Below are 18,750 nucleotides of genomic sequence, written 5' to 3'. Positions count from 1 at the left end.
CCTCTCTCCCTATGAACCGACCCAGATTCTGCAATCATCATCGGAGACTCTTCTTCCTGCTCCTTATCCACAAGAGATCACAGTAACGGGCCTTTTTTGCAGTGGTTCCCCATTTGTGGAATGCTCTCCCCAGAGAGGTTCAGGGATCCTCAAATGAAGGGCAGTATAGAAATGTATAAAATAACAAGGTAAAGGTAAAGGGACCCCTGAGCATTAGGTCCAGTCATGACCGACTCTGGGGTTACGGTGCTCATCTCGCTTTATTGGCCGAGGTACAGCTTCCGGGTCAAGTGGCCAGCATGACTAAGCCGCTACTGGCGAACCAGAGCAGCGCACGGAAACGCCGTTTACCTTCCCGCCAGAGCGGTACCTATTTATCTACTTGCACTTTGATGTGCTTTCGAACTGCTAATAAAATAACAAATGAATAAATAAAATTCTTTTAACTTATTTTATTAGTGTATGTTTAAATTGTCACAACTTGCCCTGGAACCTCAAGGTGTGGTACAGGGAAGAAATCTAATAAATAACTGTAATAACTGCTTAAACCAGTGTTGTTGAAACTTTGTTCAAAGAGGGCCATGAGGACCGACCAAAGTTGTTGAGTTTTTTTTTTTTTTTTTTAAGATTGAAGTTGAGGCTTTTTTAGGATTTTACCCCAGGAAATAAACTGCGGCAGGGGCCGGATTAAATCGACTAGCGGGCCAGATTATGCCCTTGAAATGGACTTCTTTGGACATGCTTGGCTTAAAATATTCAGGTGTTTTTAGGTACTTTATTTGTCTGAAGGCGTTTCTACTGCACCTTCTTGCTTCTTTTAAATGATTTGACAATTTTGTATTCACTATTTTGATCCAGTATTTCTGTGCATGAAGGGCAGTTTAAAAGCTATTTTAAAATAAAAAAGACAGATTACTCACATGGGGAAAGCCTGCTTCATGGCAAGTTATGAAAGCATCCAAGCTAGCTTCTCAAAGTATTTTCACCTACATCAAAACTACAATATAAAAAAAGCTCACATGGCCTTACCTTGGGCCAATGTACTACCAATGTGTCAAAGTGTGCATAAAGAGCTTGCTGGTATAAAGCAACTGATTAAGTAGCTGTGACTGCTTCTGCAATGAATAAGATCCAAAAATTCTTTTGTTTTTTGTTTAAAAAAGCAACAAAATACCACCCTGGCAGAAGGGGAAAGGATGGAGGGAGAGAGAGAGAGATCATGAAAGACTGGAATTAAACAAGATGGAAATATCAATACAGTGGTACCCCGCAAGACGAATGCCTCGCAAGACGGAAAACCCGCAAGACGAAAGGGTTTTCTGTTTTGGAGGCGCTTCGCAAGACGAATTTCCCTATGGGCTTGCATCGCAAGACGAAAGCCCATAGGGAAATGCTGGCGGTCAGGAGCAAAGACTTTCGCCCACAGCCGGCCTTCAGAAGAGGACCTCTTCTGAAGGCCGGCGGGGGGCAAAAGTCTTTGCTCCCCCCCCCCCCGCCTGCCTCCCCCCCGCCTGCCCCGGGCGATCTTAAAATGCTGGCGGGCGGGAGCGAAGCGTTCGCTGCAGACCCCCAGCATTTTAAAATCTCCCCGTGTCCTGGGAAGATTTTAAAATGCTGGGGGTCGGGAGCGAAGCGCTGCAGACCCCCAGCATTTTAAAATCTCCCCGTGTCCTGGGAAGATTTTAAAATGCTGGGGGTCGGGAGCGAAGCGCTGCCGACCCCCAGCATTTTAAAACCTCCCCGGGACACGGGGAGATTTTAAAATGCTGGGGGTCGGCAGCGCTTCGCTCCCGACCCCCAGCATTTTAAAACGCTGTTCCGAAGTGGGGAGTGGGGGCGGGGACACCTGGCCCCGCCGCCCCACTTCGGAAAGCTCTTCCGAAGTGGGGAGGGGGGGCGGGAACACCTGGCCCCGCCGCCCCACTTCAGAAAGCTGTTCCGAAGTGGGGCGGGGGGGCGGGGACACCTGGCCCCGCCGCCCCACTTCGGAAAGCTGTTCCGAAGTGGGGAGGGGGGGCGGGGACACCTGGCCCCGCCGCCCCACTTCGGAAAGCTGTTCCGAAGTGGGGCGGGGGGGCGGGGACACCTGGCCCCGCCGCCCCACTTCGGAAAGCTCTTCCGAAGTGGGGAGGGGGGGCGGGAACACCTGGCCCCGCCGCCCCACTTCGGAAAGCTCTTCCGAAGTGGGGAGGGGGGGCGGGAACACCTGGCCCCGCCGCCCCACTTCGGAAAGCTCTTCCGAAGTGGGGAGGGGGGGCGGGAACACCTTCTGAAGGCGGGCAGGGGGCGAAAGTCTTTGTCCCCCCTGCCTGCCTTCCCAGGGGCTTTTAAATTGCCCCGGACAGCGGAGAAGTCCTCCGCTGTCCGGAGCGATTTTAAAATGCCGCCCGCCAGCATTTTAAGATAGCCCCGCACAGCGGAGAAGTCCTCCGCTGTCCCAGGGTTTTTTAAAATGCTGGGGGTGGGAAGAAAAGCCCTTGTCCCCCCCCCCAGCCTTCAGAAGAGGTCCGGGGACAGACTGTCCCCGGACCTGGTCTGAAGTCGGTTTCCCTAGGAATGCATTAATTGATTTTCAATGCATTCCTATGGGAAACCGTGCATCGCAAGACGAAAAAACCGCAAGACGAAGAGAATTGCGGAACGAATTAATTTCGTCTTGCGAGGCACCACTGTATGTAGATGGAAAAGATTCCCTCATTGTGGTTATTTTTTGAAGTTTAAATTGTTTTTGTTCAAACTTCACAATTAAGTCTGAATAAAACACAGGACATCCTCTCAGTAAGACAGGAAGTACTCTCAAGAAACACCTCACCAGGACAGTATCCAACAACCCTAGAATCATTCCATAAGCAATCATACTAGCACCTCTCACACTGTGGATTCCCACCTGAAAAAAAACCTACAACTCTGAATTTGAAACCAAAGCTTTAAATAGAAGCCTAACATTTACATGCTTCTGTTGAGGAGACCTGTTGTGTGTCCCCACATACACCTTTCTTTCATAGACAACTTGGACAAAGGAGAAGTCCAAAACGTTATGTGAACAAAGACCTAAAAATGGCCCTGGTAGTATGCCACCCCAATGGGAAAATAGCTATCTATCCCTCAGTATCAAATAATGTAAATTGAAAAGTTCCCTTTAAGCACAAAGTACTGTCAAGCTTTAGACATTCAATAAACCCATTCAATAAACCAAAACACACTTTTAAAAAGTTTCTCTCTCCAAGTAAGAAAAATCTGACATGTGTGAACATAGGTGAATACTCAGCTATGAAGAAAAGAAGGGATTAAAAACAACCCCACCCTCTATATAATTGCAGACTTAAGTAGGGTGAGGTGTGTCCAAAAAGTGGCGGGGAGAAAATGTAACACAAGAACATTATATTACTAGTGCATTTATCCAAAATAGCAAAACTAATCTGTTATCATTTACTACGTTTATATCCAGAGCCATTTCAGCACTCTAGCTAGGGAATCAAAACTCCTTCCCAAACATATAGATCCCCTCCCCCCATTTTATCTCCACAACAACACTGCAAGGTAGGTTAGGCAAACAGACAAGTGACTGGCCCAAGGTCACCCAGCAAGTTTCATAGCTGAGTGATGACTTGAACTCTGGTCCCCAAGGTCCACATACAAATTTATTCACTTTGCAGAAATTGTGGGACTCCACAAATCCCCATGGCAAACCCCCTTCAGTAGAACCATTTACCTGCAGGATACATCCTGGTGCCCAACCTCCCTTCCCACATCATCCGCTGTTCAGTCAACAATCCTTAAACTCACCTCATCAGCGCTCAGCTCCTCCATTGTTTTCCTCTTAATGGTGAAAGGAGTTTGGGGGAAGGGGAGCTCTGTACTTCCCTTGAGGGGCGTGCTTGTGGGAGAGAGTGTCTTTAAGGGAAATCCTGTCGTGCTGCCTCTTTCCCTAGGGACGTTTCAGAATTGCATAGTCAGAGGTAAAGACCACCACCACAGAATATACCTCCCCTGCTCTTTCTCTGTTTCTCTCTGGTTTGCTAGTCAACTAAATGATTATGAACACACGCATAAGCCACTCCTATCTCACCACTAAACCTCCAGGCCTTACCCCTTCCTGTACCTGAAGCTATCTCCTTGGTAGCCCCAGCTTTAAAAGCCTCCCTCCACAGGCTGCCGATAACCCCCTAGGATCCTAGCTCCTGCTTCCTGCCTTGGGTCCCACTGACCTTTTTTCTCCACAGTCCAGGCGCCCCACCAAGCAGCCTCCGACCGATCCCAGAAAACTCGCTGCTCACTGTCCCCCAGTTGTCCTAAAGCCTCAGTGGCACCCTGCCGCCTGTTATGGACCTTCCTACAAACCCTGAAAGCTCCCCAGGTCAGCTAGATACCGCCTCGTATCACAAGAGGCTCCTATTGCTCACCGTCCACCAAACACGGCAGAGAGCCTTCCGCTTGCTGACTACCCCCAGTTCCCAATCGCAGGCTGCCTTCCGTATACCCAGGAAACCCTATTAGTCCCATATATACACATAAGATAGGTCCCGCTCTTTCTCCCTCTGCTAGAAGCCCCAAGCTGCTTGCTGGCTCCTATACAGTATATTCAATAGATAGATATATGAATACAGCGCCCTGCCACCAGCTATATATTACAACAGTCCCCTCTTAGTCGGCTGCCTAACCTGAAGCCCCAGTTTAGCCAGCTGCCTCCCTTTCGTCTGGCACGCGGCCCCAGCTTAAGCCACCTTCTCTTCCACCTCAGCCCCTTGAATTCTCCAGGTGCCTGGCTTGGCTGGGGCTGCAGAGAAAAGGAGGTAGTGTGGAAGGAGGGTGTTGGTGGGGAAAGCCCGCGCCAATGACTGGCCTTACACCTCTCGGCAAGACACCAACACACTCCCCTCAGAGCTGCCCCTTCACACTCTTCTCCCTCAGCTGCTGCAGACGCTGCTTCTGCCTCCCCACACAGAGATTATTCATCAAAACAAGGAGGCAGCGGCGGCCATCTTGGCGTCGGATCACGTGACCCCTCCCCTCCTCTCCCTCGCGCGCGCGCGCTCTCTCTCCTCCAGGCGGTTCTCCGCACGCCTCTTTGCGTACGGCTGCAAGATAGCCAGCCAACCAGAGCTTACGCGTCCGTGCGTCCGCGCGCTTTAAGTGCGGGAGGCCAAAGAGAGAGGAGGCTCCTCCCACCAACCAGCCCAACGAGCGCAGGGAAGGCGCCCAATCGTGGAGCAGAGAGGGAGGTGCAATGAGAAAGAGCCTCCGCCTTCTCCCGCCCAGCAGTCCACGCGCTGCGGATGACACGCCTCCTCCTCCTCGCAACCGCGCCGCCGCCGCTCCACCCTTCATCGTCTTTCGGTCACAGGCCGAAGCGTCCCCGCGTGCGCCCTGGTACTGACCAATGAGAAGAGGGAGGGGAGGCCTCCGCCGCTTGCCCGCCCCTCACTGTCACCTACTACAAGAAGCTAAGCTCGGGGTGGGAGGGACTAAAAGCGGGAGGTGGGGCCTGTTTGGTTGCGCCATAGCAACAGGGGCGGGGCAGGCGCGAAATGCTGCGATGAATGGCGTGGAGGAACGCTTTTGCTGAAGCGGGAAAGAGAGCTGGGGGAGGGGCTGCAAAGGCAGAGCGAAAGGACTCGAAACTCTTCATTTACTTGAATAACGATGTATTTTTGGACGATTATGCACGTTAACAAGCCAAAATAAAAATTCCAGCAAAATTGAAATAAATTGGTAATAAAATGCTTGAAGCCCCCAGTAGTCCTTTTATTTTTGTTTCCCGTGTCTTAGATGCGGGGGAACGCTTTCACACTCGGTTCCATCTATGCTCCCAACAGTGGATATTTAACAAATCAATATTTCAATCCTTGTTTTTATTTGCCCGGGGGAGGGGGAGATCATCCTGAGGCGCGCTTGTGGGGTGGCGATGTGGTGCAATATTGTCTGATTCGAGTCCCGTGAGGTTTCCGTACTACAAAAGCTATTCATACATGCACAATTGTGTTCGTATGCTACTTTTCCATGGGTGAAACCATGCTAAAGGTAGCTCACAACATTGGTGTGTGTGTGTGGAATACGCAGTTACAAACAACGAAAGTAGTCATAAACAACAGAAAGAGTACAGTAAAGGAGCCTGTTTGAACCTTTAAAGATTCCTTGTCTGCCTTGGTAGTTCAGTTTGTAGAGCAGGAGATTCTTAATCTCAGGGTTGTGGGTTCAAGCCCCATATTGAGAAAAAGATTCTTGCATTGCGGGGGGGGGTGGACTAGATGACCCTTGTGATCCTAACCGCTGGGAGCTGGCAGGGAGAAACCCATGACATCTGTGAGTAATATAGGTTTAATAATATAAACCCTGAGAATAAGCCAGCAACAGCCACAGGGTGAAAAGGCCTTATCAACTGTGGTACCCACACCTCTTCATCCCTGATCCCAAAGAAGGTTGCCTGACACTCATTTCATCATATGAAGACCTTTTTCCTTGATCCCAAGCTTTTGAAAATGTGATTTGGATTGCTTTTAACCTGCCACTCCCCCCCCCTCACTGTTTTATGCTCTTGTCATGTTATTTGGGTTTTTTGTTTTAATTATTCACCTAATAAGCAAAAATAAACGGTGAACCAGCCTGAGAGTGGGGGAATGTGCTGCCGAATGACAGGACATGTATACAGTACTTAAATAAAAAACAGGACTTTGCTCTGTGCAAAGGGGGTAAAAAAACCAAAGGGTCTGAGAGGCACACCCTTGAACACTAAGGGTAATGACACACTAAGTTATAGTCAAAGTCCACCCGTTGAAACTAATGGACCTAAATTATTCATATTCATTGTCAATGGTTTTACTGTGAGCAACACCAGCACTAAATAAAACCTCTATTGGAGTGCTTATGTACATCAGTTCAACTCTGTCAATTACTCCGCAACTAGGTAAGTCTGTACAGTATAGTGCCTAATTTATCTAGAGGAAAATTAATTGGGCAGTTTTTACATGGAGGCACATTCAGTCAGGTCATACAGTAGTCCAAAACCGATTTTATCATCTGTTAATATGGGGTGGTGGTACCTTTGTTCTATAAAGGGCCATTGACCCACAGGAAAAGCCACCACACTATCACTCAGTGTGAATTAAGCCAATGGTGCCCTCTGATGTTTACTGGAAAACAAACATCTTTCTTAGTTGCTGCAGCCTTGTGTGCTGTGTCAGTGCTTATGTACACGTCAAAGCAAACCCCACCCTTGCATATAAGAGCGGTTTTTTTAAATACCTGATTTTTTTAAAAAACAAACTTCTTTCTCTCAAAGCACAATGGGGGGGGGAAAATGAAGTCAAATACATGCTCTTCTGTTATTAAAAAAAAGCAGGGACTTAAGCTGCTTGTTAGTTTAAGGAAGGTTCTTCAAGGTAGTCTGAACGACTTAGTCATCTGTTCACATTACTGTACTTCCAAAAATCTCTAGCCGAGTTTCCATAACGTAGCAGAGGTGCCACCTAATGGCAAGGACACTGAACTGCTGGGTTTTTTTCCTTCCTCTAAGAGAGGCTGTGGTCACATTCACACTATACATTTAAAGCATACCACTTCCCCTAAAAAATCTTGGGAGCTGTAGCTTCCCCCTCATAGATCTTCCCAACACTCTTAGGAAATAATGGGATTCTTTTGTGTTTGGGCAGGGCATCTGCTTTAAATTTGCAATGGGGGCATGACTTGTGCTGAAGAGCCCCAAGGTCCTCAAAAGCTTGCCACAGTTAAGATATTTTGGTTAGTCCTATTAAAGGTATTGCCAAACTGTGGGTCACAACTTGCATCCATCTCAAGCTTCTACCAACTTGTACTAAGAAATAATGAGCTGCGGGGCCTTGTCTGGTGATCAGAAATTTCTGCAGAAAAGTTAATTCACCAGCAACTAGCTTATTGAGTTTCTCATCATGTAATGCTTGATTTGCCTTAAAGCAGAGGTGCAGAGTATTTTCCAGCCTGAGGGCCACGTTGGCTTTGGTCGCACATGAGGGAAAGGCCTCATACCTAATGGAAGGCAGGGTCAGAGGCAAGCACACACACACACACACACACACACACAGAGAGAGAGAGAGAGAGAGAGAGAGAGAGAGAGAGAGATGGATTGGTTGTGAAAATACTCTGGGGATTGCTGCTCTGTGAGGGAAATAGGGGTCTCCTAACAATGCTCAGCATTCTCAGTGCCTGAGAACACCCAGCAAGGAGGGAAAATGGCCAGTGGTTTAATTCTTTCTTGACCAAAGCAGTTCCTAAGGTGTTCAGAAAATAAACACATACACATACTTCTTGTAGCTATGTAGCTGGCATTAACTTTCTCAGGCTTGTGCTCTGGCTGAACAGTTAAAGCCACAGCGGGACCAGGCACCCCTCTCCCAGGCTTAAATCGCTTCATCTGGGGGAGTGCGTGCAAACACTTCTACATGGAAGTTGCTGTTGTGGTTGCCTTTTCAAACCCCTCCTGTTCTTAGGAGACAGCAGGGCAGGGGACAGAGAGGATTCAACTGGACCACCCCTCACCTGAACAACTTCTTCCTCTGCTTTGACCATGTGCTGTACCCCACCCACCCCAAACACTTGCTTCTGATCACTCAGACTCTTCCCCTTCCTCCTGCCCTGGCTACTACCTTGTGGGTGGCACAAAACCCCGTAAATCGCTGGCCGCTCCAGCCCCCTGCCCCTATCACACACTGGTCAGAACCCTGCAAGTCCCAGACACTTAAGCTGCACCTCCCAAAAATATTTGGGAGAAGGCCATGGATATTTAAAGCGGTGCTTTGAATGTATGGTGTGCAGCTAGCATAGGTATACACACACCTGCAACCGAGAATTCCACATATATAGTCTTATATCCCCAAAGGGCATTTTTAGAAAAATAGTACAGTACTCTTAACAAAAAGCTGTAGACTCCTAAGTAGTATTGCAAACAGTCATCTTTTTTTTTTTAATGAAGTTACATGGTTAGTGCAGGTTAACAGTTACGTTTGTTCCAAAGGATCAGGTTGAAATGCTATTACAAAAAGAGCACCAGCAGTGGAGGAAGAAGGTTTGACCTGTAAAGCTGCCTTTTCAGTTAGCACTCCATGTCTGAAGTGCCGCTATGCATAAACGCTCCTGTACGTGGTTCTCTACGCTGTTGTCATTTGGGGGATATCGCAGGAATCAACTTCACACTCGCTTGAAAACCTGCGTGCTGACTTGGTCTTCACATCGGAGTTCCTGCACAAGGAGGCATCCGTTAGGAACAAGAGAACATGAAGCTGCTGTACACCAAATCAAACCCACAGGTCCATCTAGTTCAGTATTGCTTACACTGTTTGGTAGCAGCTCTCCAGGGGTTTAGACAGGAAGTCTCTCCCAGCCCTACCTGGAGATGCTGGGGAATGAACCTGGGATCTTCTGCATGCAAAGCAAATTTTTGACCTAAATGTAGCAGTAGCTTAGGCTTTACCCATTGGCCAACTCAGTCCCACCGAGGCAAAAGGCTCATTAGCTCTCTCCCCAGTGCATATAAATAGCAGAGACCTTGGCTGCCAACTCCCATCCCAAGTGAAGAACATGTAAGCTATTGATGCAACAGCTGTTAAAAGCCCCTTGCTGCTCACATTGGGCAGGGGGACAGGGGAGAGTAGGCCAGAGGATTCACTGGCTATCTCAAGCATGAAACATGGCTGAGGTGTGCTGGTAGGGGGGGCCTTCAAACAGGAAGACCCATATGCAAAACATACAGAGTCAACATCCCCTGGCTCCAGAGTATCTATCTAGCTGGCTTACCGCCAAAGCAACCCTAGCTATACACCCCTGTAACAATTTACCAAGTACAGGTCATCTCCTTCCATCCAGTGGGTCCAGCCTCTGTTCTTCTTCTCTCCAGTCTGGACACAAACAATCTTGTCGCCGTCCCAGTTAACCACACTCTGCAGGGGAAGAGGGGTCAAAAATATTCAAGGCGCAGTTGATCTCTCAGGTTCTGCTCCAAGGGTCAACAAATTATACAAGGGTAACACAGAGACTAAGGAGAAGGAAGATAACAGGCAGGGCCACCCTCCAAACTTTCTGTGTCAGAAACACTTTCCATGGGCCCACCATTTTGCTCCCACCCCAACAATGGCTAGCTTGGCCCTGTTATAAAGTTTAGATTTATGCCCCACCATCTAACAGGGCAGCTTACAATAAGCCCATAACAATTAATGCAAACTGAGGGTTCTTGAAAGTAGCATCCAGATGAACAGAACAGCAAAAAAGGTTATGGTGTGTACATTCGTTCCCTCAAAGAATTCTGGGCACAATTCCCAGCAACCCTTAAACTACTGTGCCCATAATTCTGTGGAGCGAGGAAGAAAGGCTTCACGGGTGCAGTGTGTACATAACCAAAGTATTGAAAAATAAGAGGACAGTGCTGGAAAATACACGTTGTTTTAATAGAATCATAGAGTTGGATTCTATTTATTTAGTCCAACCCCCCTGCAATGCAGGAATTCTGCCCCTGGGTGGGCTCGAACCACCAACCTTCTGGTTAAGAGCCAGATGCACTGTCCCAGGATGCTCTTGTTTGGATTCTTTTTTAACAATGCTGTCCACCAGCCTGAGCTTATCAGTATAGTGGCCAGAAAGTCAGGCTATGCAGTGTTCTGACCCATACTTGTATAATATCACAATGCACTCATAGATAAGCAAGAACTGGGTACCACAAATTATTGGATCCTGCTCCACCCACCCCCCCGACATCCTGCATGCATGCATCCACACCCCTTCCTGGCTGGAGGGGGGGGGGGAGGATGGCAAGTTTATTTCAGTTAAAGCTGCCTGCTTAGAGAGGCTTTCTCCAGTCCTCAGTACCTTGCATTTTCTATTGTCCAAGCCTTTGTTGTCTTCTTCAAACTCCTCTCCAATCCTGAACTCGACTAAATAGCTGCGGAAAGTGCTGGTTGTGCTGATGGAAAACGAGTCCCCATCTTGTTTGAAGACCTTCTGAGGCTTCAGCATTTTGGCTATCTTGCGGGTGGCAAAATCGATACCTTTGCACAGGGAGAAGTTGCATCCAGGTTATTTAGACAGAACACATTTGATTTTCCGATCACAGGAAGCTGGCTTTTATCGAGTCAGACCACTGGCCCATCTATCTCAGCACTATCTACGCTGACTGGCAACAGCTCTCCAAGGTATCAGCCAGAGGAAATTCCATGCCATACCAGGAGATGCCAGGGACTGAACCCAAGACCAACAGCATGCAAAGCAGACATGCTACCACTCAGCTATGCCACAACTGCTACTTCCCACCCAGTGGTATAGTGGTCCAGGGTCATGGGGGATGGGGTCAAAGATCCATTACTATTTCTGTCGCAGGGTCCATGCCTGCAGCCTTCCAGAGCTGCCCTATCAGCATGAAATGGATGCCACTTCCATGTTGCAGAAGCCAGGCACTTATAAACACTGAAAACACAAGGTGCTTTCGTTTCAAGAGAATGGTGTGCATATTCTGTTCTGTGCAATGAAACTTCAAAGAAAGCACAACTTAAAGTCATTACAAAATAATATAATGGGGCAGTTCGAATCCTTTCCCCAGAAAATGGTATATCTATCTGAAAGGCAACACAGTGACATCTGCATTGCTGGTTGCAAGGCATCACTAATACATCTTATAAGGCTGTGTAGTCATAAAAGGGGTGTGACTGTGACCATCATGAAGGGATCTTGAACTTCCAGATTTGCCACTAAATTCCCACTCCACCCCTCACCTGCCCAAACCTAGATAATCTGAGTCCTGGTCAGACCACTGCCCTGGTGGCTTTTGCCTTTGAAGATTGGAAGTTGGCAGACTGATAAGAAGACCCGTTCCTTAGGATTGATGGAGAGCAATTAGCTTTGTTAAAAAGTGTTTAGGGGGTGGTGGGAGAGAAATACATGTTCTTGAAACAACTCATTCAGGAAAGTGTGGCAAGTGTGAAATCAATTCCTCAACTTCTTCAGCCCAGTGTTGAAATAAGGTTACTCATCTGAGCCAAAATAAATGGGTCGGACGTTGTCTGAATTATTGGGAAACATTATTGCAAACTTTTAGGCTGGCACAGAAGATTGTGGAGTGCCCCCTCAGCCTCTTCTCCCCTCTTCTTGGAAGTCCTCCAGGCAGCCCAGGCAGCCCCCCCCCATCTCTGAGCCGCCTCAGCTCCTGGCAACCAGCACCCCCTGCCCAGCCCCAAAGGCACCATTTGCCTGTGTTGCTTGTAGCCAGGGCTGCTGCAACAAACAGTTGTGCAAGCCTTTGGGAGGCAGAGACATGAGGGGGCATCAGAGGAGGGAGGGAAGGAAAGAGGGACAGAGGCCAGGGGTGCCTGCGGCACCCCTGACCATCATTTCAAGGCACCCCCGGGTGAAAACCACTGGTCTAGCCACTTGGAATTGGTTCTTTGTCAACGTAGGTGAACTAGTAGCTGCTGTGGGGCCAGTGTGACATAGCGGTTGCTGTGTTTGATTTGAAATGATAGAGCCCTAGTTCAACTCTCCACTTTGAGGTCTCATTATGCAATATTTTCTCACAACCTAACCATACCTTACAAGGTTGTTGAGTGAAAAAAAGGAAGCCATGTGTGTGTGGCTGCCCTGAGCTCAAGAGCTTGTATACTTCATAAGCACAGGGCTGCAAACATTCTAGACCTGACCCACTTGTGTTGCCAAACACTGTTGTTGAGACAACTCACTAAGGAGACTGTACAGTGGTGCCCCGCAAGACGAAAAACTCGCTAGACGAAAGGGTTTTCCATTTTTGCGTTGCTTCGCTAGACGAATTTCCCTATGGGCTTGCTTCGCAAGACGAAAACGTCTTGCGCTTTTTTTTAAAAGCCACTTGAAGAGGCGCAGTTGCGACGGACCGTGCTTCGCAAGACGAAAAACATCGCAAGACGAAAAGACTCGCGGAATGAATTCTTTTCGTCTTGCGAGGCACCACTGTAATCCTAATTTTAGCTAGAGAATGAAGGTTGAGAAGACCAGGTGTGCTTAGAGCGACACCAAGAAGCAATTTGGATAATATTAACTCCCACATAAGCTCAGATGATCACCAAGGTGTTGGCCTCTCCCCTATAAAATGCATTCAATTTATTTGAAACACCAAGTGTTTCCAGCAAATTACACCCTTGCACAGAAACAGAAGGAGACTTTGAATTTGCCCAGCTCTTCCTTCAAAATAAACTCCTATACTCACTGATGTAGGTCTACGTCACAGGGTTGTTACAATGGCAAAGCAGGGGAGGGAGAACAAACTCCAGCTCCTTGCCTGGAAAGGGACTTCCATTCAGAAATACATGTAGTTAATCCTCCAAGATACAGAATGCTTGGATTCCTCAATTCAACATTAGGGAAACCAGCAATCCTGCACATACTTATTCAGGAGCCAAGCCCCAAATTCAACAGACCTTATTTCTGAGTAAATAACTCAAGGAACTCAGAGTTGAGAACCAGCAGTGATTAGATACAAACTTTTTTTATAATAAAAACAAAAATCAAAACACCCATAATATATTGCAGAGTTCAAACAACTACATATACAGCTTCTGGCTGAGGAAAGGGGCGGGGTGGGGGACATTCTGCACACAGAGGAACAGTTTCCAACATAAAGCAAATAATCAAAGAGGAAGAGAAAAATCAAACTGTATTTCAGCTTACCTAAGGCCACCATGTAGCCTTCAAAGTTCTCACTGCTGACAAGGTTCCAGGTGCCATTGAAATCAGCAGGCATGGCTGAAGTAGACAAACAAACCTACCAGTAATACACCACCAAAGCTAACTGGACCTTTGCAGACCCTCCTCTCTCTCTCTAGATATATATAGAGAGAGAGAATAGGAGAGGTCTCACAGCTGAAGGTGATGGGAGTGTGATCCAATCTACTGGAGGGGTGGCCCAGAATCTGCTGCAGCTGGGACTTTGGAGGGGAAAGTTCAAGCTATTTGAAATCTTTTCTTCAGAACTAAAAGTGACTGTTCCATGAGTCTCGGGGTGGGGAGGAGGCAAGAGGAGAGTTTTAACCTCTTCTTGGTCTTAATGTTGGTCATATCTGGGTCTCTCTCAAAACTGGTGGCGTGGGAGAACTTCTGAGCAGCCCTGCCAGAGATTAGGACAAAGGTCCTTCTAAGCCCCAGTGTCTTGCTTCCGACAGTGGGCAGCCAAGGGTGCCTCTGGGAAGACCACGGAGCTTCCCCACGGTCACTTCCCAGCATTTGGCATTTGGAGGTACAGTGATACCTCAGGTTACAGACGCTTCAGGTTACAGATGCTGCTAACCCAGAAATAGTACCTCGGGTTAAGAACTTTGCTTCAGGATGAGAACAGAAATCATGCTCCGGGCGGCGCAGCAGCAGCAGGAGGCCCCATTAGCTAAAGTGGTGCTTCAGGTTAAGAACAGTTTCAGGTTCAGAACGGACCTCCAGAATGAATTCAATTCTTAACTGGAGGTACCACTGTAAACTACTTCTGCAAAGGCAGTTTATATCCCAAATTACCCAGAGCTAATACGGGTACAAGAAGGTGCCCAAGACTCAGTTCAAGACTCTTTCCAGGGATGGGGACACCTTGGCCTATTCAGTGTTGTTGGGGCTACAGTTTCCATCACCCCTGACCATTGGCCTTGCTGGCAGGGGCTGATGGGAGTTGGAATCCCACCATCTGGAAGGCCACAGGCTCCCCAGCCTTAGTCTTAACCAGGATCTCCTTTCCAGCAGTTGCCAGTCAGATGATTATGGGAGGCCAGAAAAGAGGCCTCTGCTGTTTCCCTCCTCTGCTACAGAATTGTATGCAAAGCAACTTTTTAAAAAAACCTCCAGTAAGAGTTGGAAGGGACTCTGAGGATCATCTAGTCCAGGGGTCTGCAACCTTTAAGACAAAAAGAGCCACTTGGTTAAAGACACTGGCAGGATTTGATTAACTTCAGCAGCTTATGATCAAATAGATAAATGTATAAAATACGTGACATAATGAAAATGTATGATACTTACCGAAGGGGAGGAAGGAAGTCCAAAGCTCAACAGAGCTAATGTTATGTATGAGATGTATTAATACAATGAATGTATTGGAATGTATGTTTGATGAAAACTAATAAAAATTTAAGTTGAAAAGAAAAAAAAGAGCCACTTGGACCCGTTTCTGAAGGAAAAAAAACTGGGAGCCGCAAAACTTGTCATTATAAAAATAACTTTTTTGTCACTTTTTTATTATTTCTTTGTTTGACCCCTCAGAATTACTCCTCGTCATAGAAATAAACGTTACATTAACAAGTTACCTTTTGTGTGTGTGTGTGTGTTCTTCACTCCCCTTCAATGCAGTGACCAGCGTACATGCCCCTTACAATGTAGTGGGTGGGTGGGAAGGTGACGTCGGGACGGTGCGTGACTAATGCACGCACCGCCCCCATGCGACGTCACAGCCAGTACAGCGCCCGCCACAGTGGGGAGTGTCGGGGCGCACAATGCGCCTCCTCCCCTCGCTAGTATCCACCCCGGAGCCGCGGCAAAGGTGTAAAAGAGCCACATGTGGCTCCGGAGCCGCGGGTTGCAGACCCCTGATCTAGTCCAACCCCCCCTGCAGTGCAGGAATATGCAGCTGTCCCTTACAAGGATCAACTTTGGCATTATCGGCACCATGATCTAACCAATGGAGCTATCCATGTACTGATTAATAACAATTAAAGGTAGACTGCCTCACAAGATGGAAGCTTCACATAAAGCCTAATAAGGTTGTATCCAGTCAGGTCCTACCCACAGAAATAAATGGGCCTATGTTAGCCATGGCTATCAATTTCAGTGGGTCTACTCCGAGTAGGGTTAGCATTGGACAGGTCTATGCATTTTTCTCATCCCTTAAGTTAGGGTCTGCCGCCACACCTTGTGGCAATGAGTTCCACAAGCTGATTGTGCCCCATATGCGGAAGGGCTTACTTATGTCTCACCTGGATCTTGTTGTTGTTTAGTCGTTTAGTCGTGTTCGACTCTTCGTGACCCCATGGACCAGAGCACTCCAGGCACTCCTGTCTTCCACTGCCTCTTGCAGTTTGGTCAAACTCATGCTGGTAGCTTCGAGAACACTGTCCAACCATCTCATCCTGTCGTCCCCTTCTCCTTGTGCCCTCCATCTTTCCCAACATCAGGGTCTTTTCCAGGGAATATTCTCTTCTCATGAGGTGCCAAAGTATTGGAGCCTCAGCTTCAGAATCTGTCCTTCCAATCTAAGGCCCATTTACCGTATTTTTTGCACCATAACACTCACTTTTTTCCTCCTAGAAAATAAGGGGAAATGTCTGTGCGTGTTATGGAGCGAATGCCTACGGGTGGCGGGGGGGATCTGCTGCAGTCGTGAGCAGAGGATCCATGGTTCCCCTTCCTTTCCTCCTTCGTGGTTACAAAACATGGATCCACGTGGATCCTCAGGATTTTTGCATTGGGCTACTCCAAACTCACTGTCAGATCACATGTCTGTGGCCACAGCATGAACCACAAAAATCATATATCCACTATTTCGTTTAGAATATATTTTTTTTCTTGTTTTCCTCCTCTAAAAACTACGTGCGTGTTATGGTCTGGTGCGTGTTATAGAGCGAAAAATACGGTAATTGGGAAGAACAGCTGCAAATACCCATTGGTCCTTGGTCCTCTAGGCAGTGACAAAGGCCCTTCAGCCTGTGCATTGCACCGTGTTTATGTACTATAAACTTGAACATAATCAGATGCCCCACCTCCACAGCTGGAGGCAGTATGCCTCTGAATACCACATGTGGAGAGAGTACTGTTGCGCTCAAGTGCTGCTTGCAGGATTCCCAGAGGCACATGGCTGTGAAAAGAGGATGCTGGACTAGATAGGCCTTTGGCCTGATCCAGCAACTTGGCTGTTCTTATGTTTAGATAAGGCTAAGCAGATAACAGGATGAATAAACTCTCATGGGCTACCTTTGCTCTGCAATATGCTACAGCCAAAGTTTGTGTGTGTGTGTGTGTGTGTGTGTGTGTGTGTGTATATATATATATATATATATATATATATATATATGGGGGGGGTGGGGCATAAAACTCAAGTTAATCAGACTATTTTGAGTGGGCAAACACCCCGGTGCCCTTAACAATTTAGCAACCTCTGCAGAAGTAGGTTGCGGTCACAGCAGAGACCTCGAACTCTGACCACATTTCTGGTCCTCCCAAGTCTCTCCAAGTTGCATGACCATATGGGATTGCAATACCAGACCTCAGAGCCGCCTTCCTGTCCTTCGTGCACCATTGTTCTCTACCTCATGGGATAACAAAAAGGGAACAGTCTTGATTTTTAATCAAAATAGTTCGTGCACTCGCTTACACGTACACCCGTTATGGGCTGTGGTGCCTCTTGCATGCCTAGATGGGGTGTGTGTGTGTGTGCAGAGTGTGGTGTGTCAGTGCATATGGGAAGTAGCTTCTGGTACAAAGGTAACACTTCTATTCAGTTCTCCTAGTTGTGTAGCAATAAAACTTCTAGCACATTTGCAAAGCTAAGCAGGGTCTGGTGTGGCTTCAAATTGGAAAGGGGGCTAAGTGTTGAGATTCCTGCATTGCAGGGGGTTGGAGTAAATGACCCCTGGGTCTATCATTCACCCACTTGTGCCTTTACACCACTGGAACATGGCCCTGGGAGGTTGTGAACCTCAGGCTGAAAAAATGGTTCTTTGTCCCTCTAATATATAAAGGGACTTGGGATTTGTTGAAAATTCAAGTGGCAATATCCCTTAGACAAACATAACCCATAGTCTTGCTTGGCTGAGCTGATTTGGTGAGTTTCGCTGACAAGGAAAAAAAGCTTTTTTCTTAGATCCAGGTGTCAAATGAGGCCCTCCAGTCCTGTCTATCTGGCCCCTGGGATTCTTGACAAGCCACACCTCCCCCCAGGCCATGCTTCTCATTGTCCTTTCTTTGCCCCCTCCTCATGCATTTCTGCCTGGATGGACTATGTCCTTCAGCTCTGATCATGCTCCTGCCTTGCCTTGATGGGAGCATGGAGAAGCGAGGGTGTGGGTGGGTGTACAAACTAGTCCCCTATACAAAGGTAAAATTTATATTTGTTGCTCTGCCCACCACTGGCATGCGGCCCCAGGAAAGTTGCCCAGAAGGGAAAGGTCCTCCATCCCAGTGCAAAAGGAACACACACAGCTTGTGAACTGATTTCGTTATACTGATTTTATTGTAATATTCTAAACTTGTTGAGTAAGGAAGTTATCAAAATATCACATGTTGATCTCCTGGCTCATGCACAGCGCCTCTCTAGAGTTGCAGAGGCAAAGTGCAAGGGCACACACGCAAATGCTCTCACACTACAGCATTATGATTTTAAAGGGTTGGTTGTGCAGCTGTGGGGAGGGCAAAGTGCGATTTTGCAATGAAAGCTGACCGTAAACAAAAAACTCTTGACCCTGTTCTGTTCCTGTTAATTATTCATTTTAAAAATAATAATTGTAAAGAAGGAAGTCACCAAAAATTGAAACGGGTATTTGTGTACACACACACACACACACACACACACACACACGAGATATACAAGAACATTCAGTAACTGAATAAAGACAAATCGTCATCTGTTACACCCATTATGTGAAACATAACAACATTGATAGCCTTTGTAGGTTTTCTTGTGCGTTGTTCTTTCCCTAGTATGTGATCATTCTCCCCAATCTTACAAAATATAACATACAATAAATGCATTATCGCCTTGTGATTGCTTTGTTGAACGGCAATAATTGCAGGTTGCTAACA

At 47.3% G+C, this 18,750-nt stretch overlaps 2 protein-coding genes and 1 long non-coding RNA gene across 5 annotated transcripts in view; 1 reads left to right on the top strand and 2 right to left on the bottom strand.

The window, feature by feature from the left end:
• The window catches only part of UBE4B (ubiquitination factor E4B), a 77,144-nt gene extending 72,058 nt beyond the window's left edge, over positions 1–5,086 (bottom strand). The window contains exons 1-2 of one of the 3 annotated variants that reach the window (XM_081201392.1): positions 4,311–5,086; positions 3,787–4,265 (exon numbers count right to left, since the gene is read on the bottom strand). In XM_081201392.1, coding sequence (XP_081057518.1) covers positions 3,787–3,810 — 24 coding nt within the window. In that variant the 5' untranslated portion in view covers positions 3,811–4,265; positions 4,311–5,086. Of the gene's footprint in view, positions 1–3,786 lie in introns of all 3 variants that reach the window. The other 2 variants (XM_081201393.1, XM_081201396.1) reach the window with 2 other exon arrangements.
• On the top strand, positions 671–3,181 carry LOC308591205. Its single transcript, XR_014010058.1, has 2 exons — positions 671–1,262; positions 2,680–3,181. It is a non-coding gene; the product is annotated as an uncharacterized lncRNA (long non-coding RNA).
• A 3,820-nt stretch (positions 5,087–8,906) lies between the features above and the next one.
• RBP7 (retinol binding protein 7) lies at positions 8,907–13,878 on the bottom strand. Its single transcript, XM_081203771.1, has 4 exons — positions 13,654–13,878; positions 10,831–11,009; positions 9,807–9,908; positions 8,907–9,210 (listed from the first exon to the last, which is right to left on the bottom strand). The coding sequence occupies exons 1-4, from the start codon at positions 13,724–13,726 to the stop codon at positions 9,160–9,162; spliced, it is 405 nt and encodes a 134-aa protein (XP_081059897.1). The 5' UTR covers positions 13,727–13,878; the 3' UTR covers positions 8,907–9,159.
• Positions 13,879–18,750: the final 4,872 nt, after the last annotated feature.

Source organism: Podarcis bocagei, assembly GCF_964188305.1.
Source record: "Podarcis bocagei genome assembly, chromosome: 7".
Taxonomy (NCBI): domain Eukaryota; kingdom Metazoa; phylum Chordata; class Lepidosauria; order Squamata; family Lacertidae; genus Podarcis; species Podarcis bocagei.
Note: the sequence above shows the minus strand (reverse complement) of the source record. Positions and strands in the feature narration are given on the sequence as shown.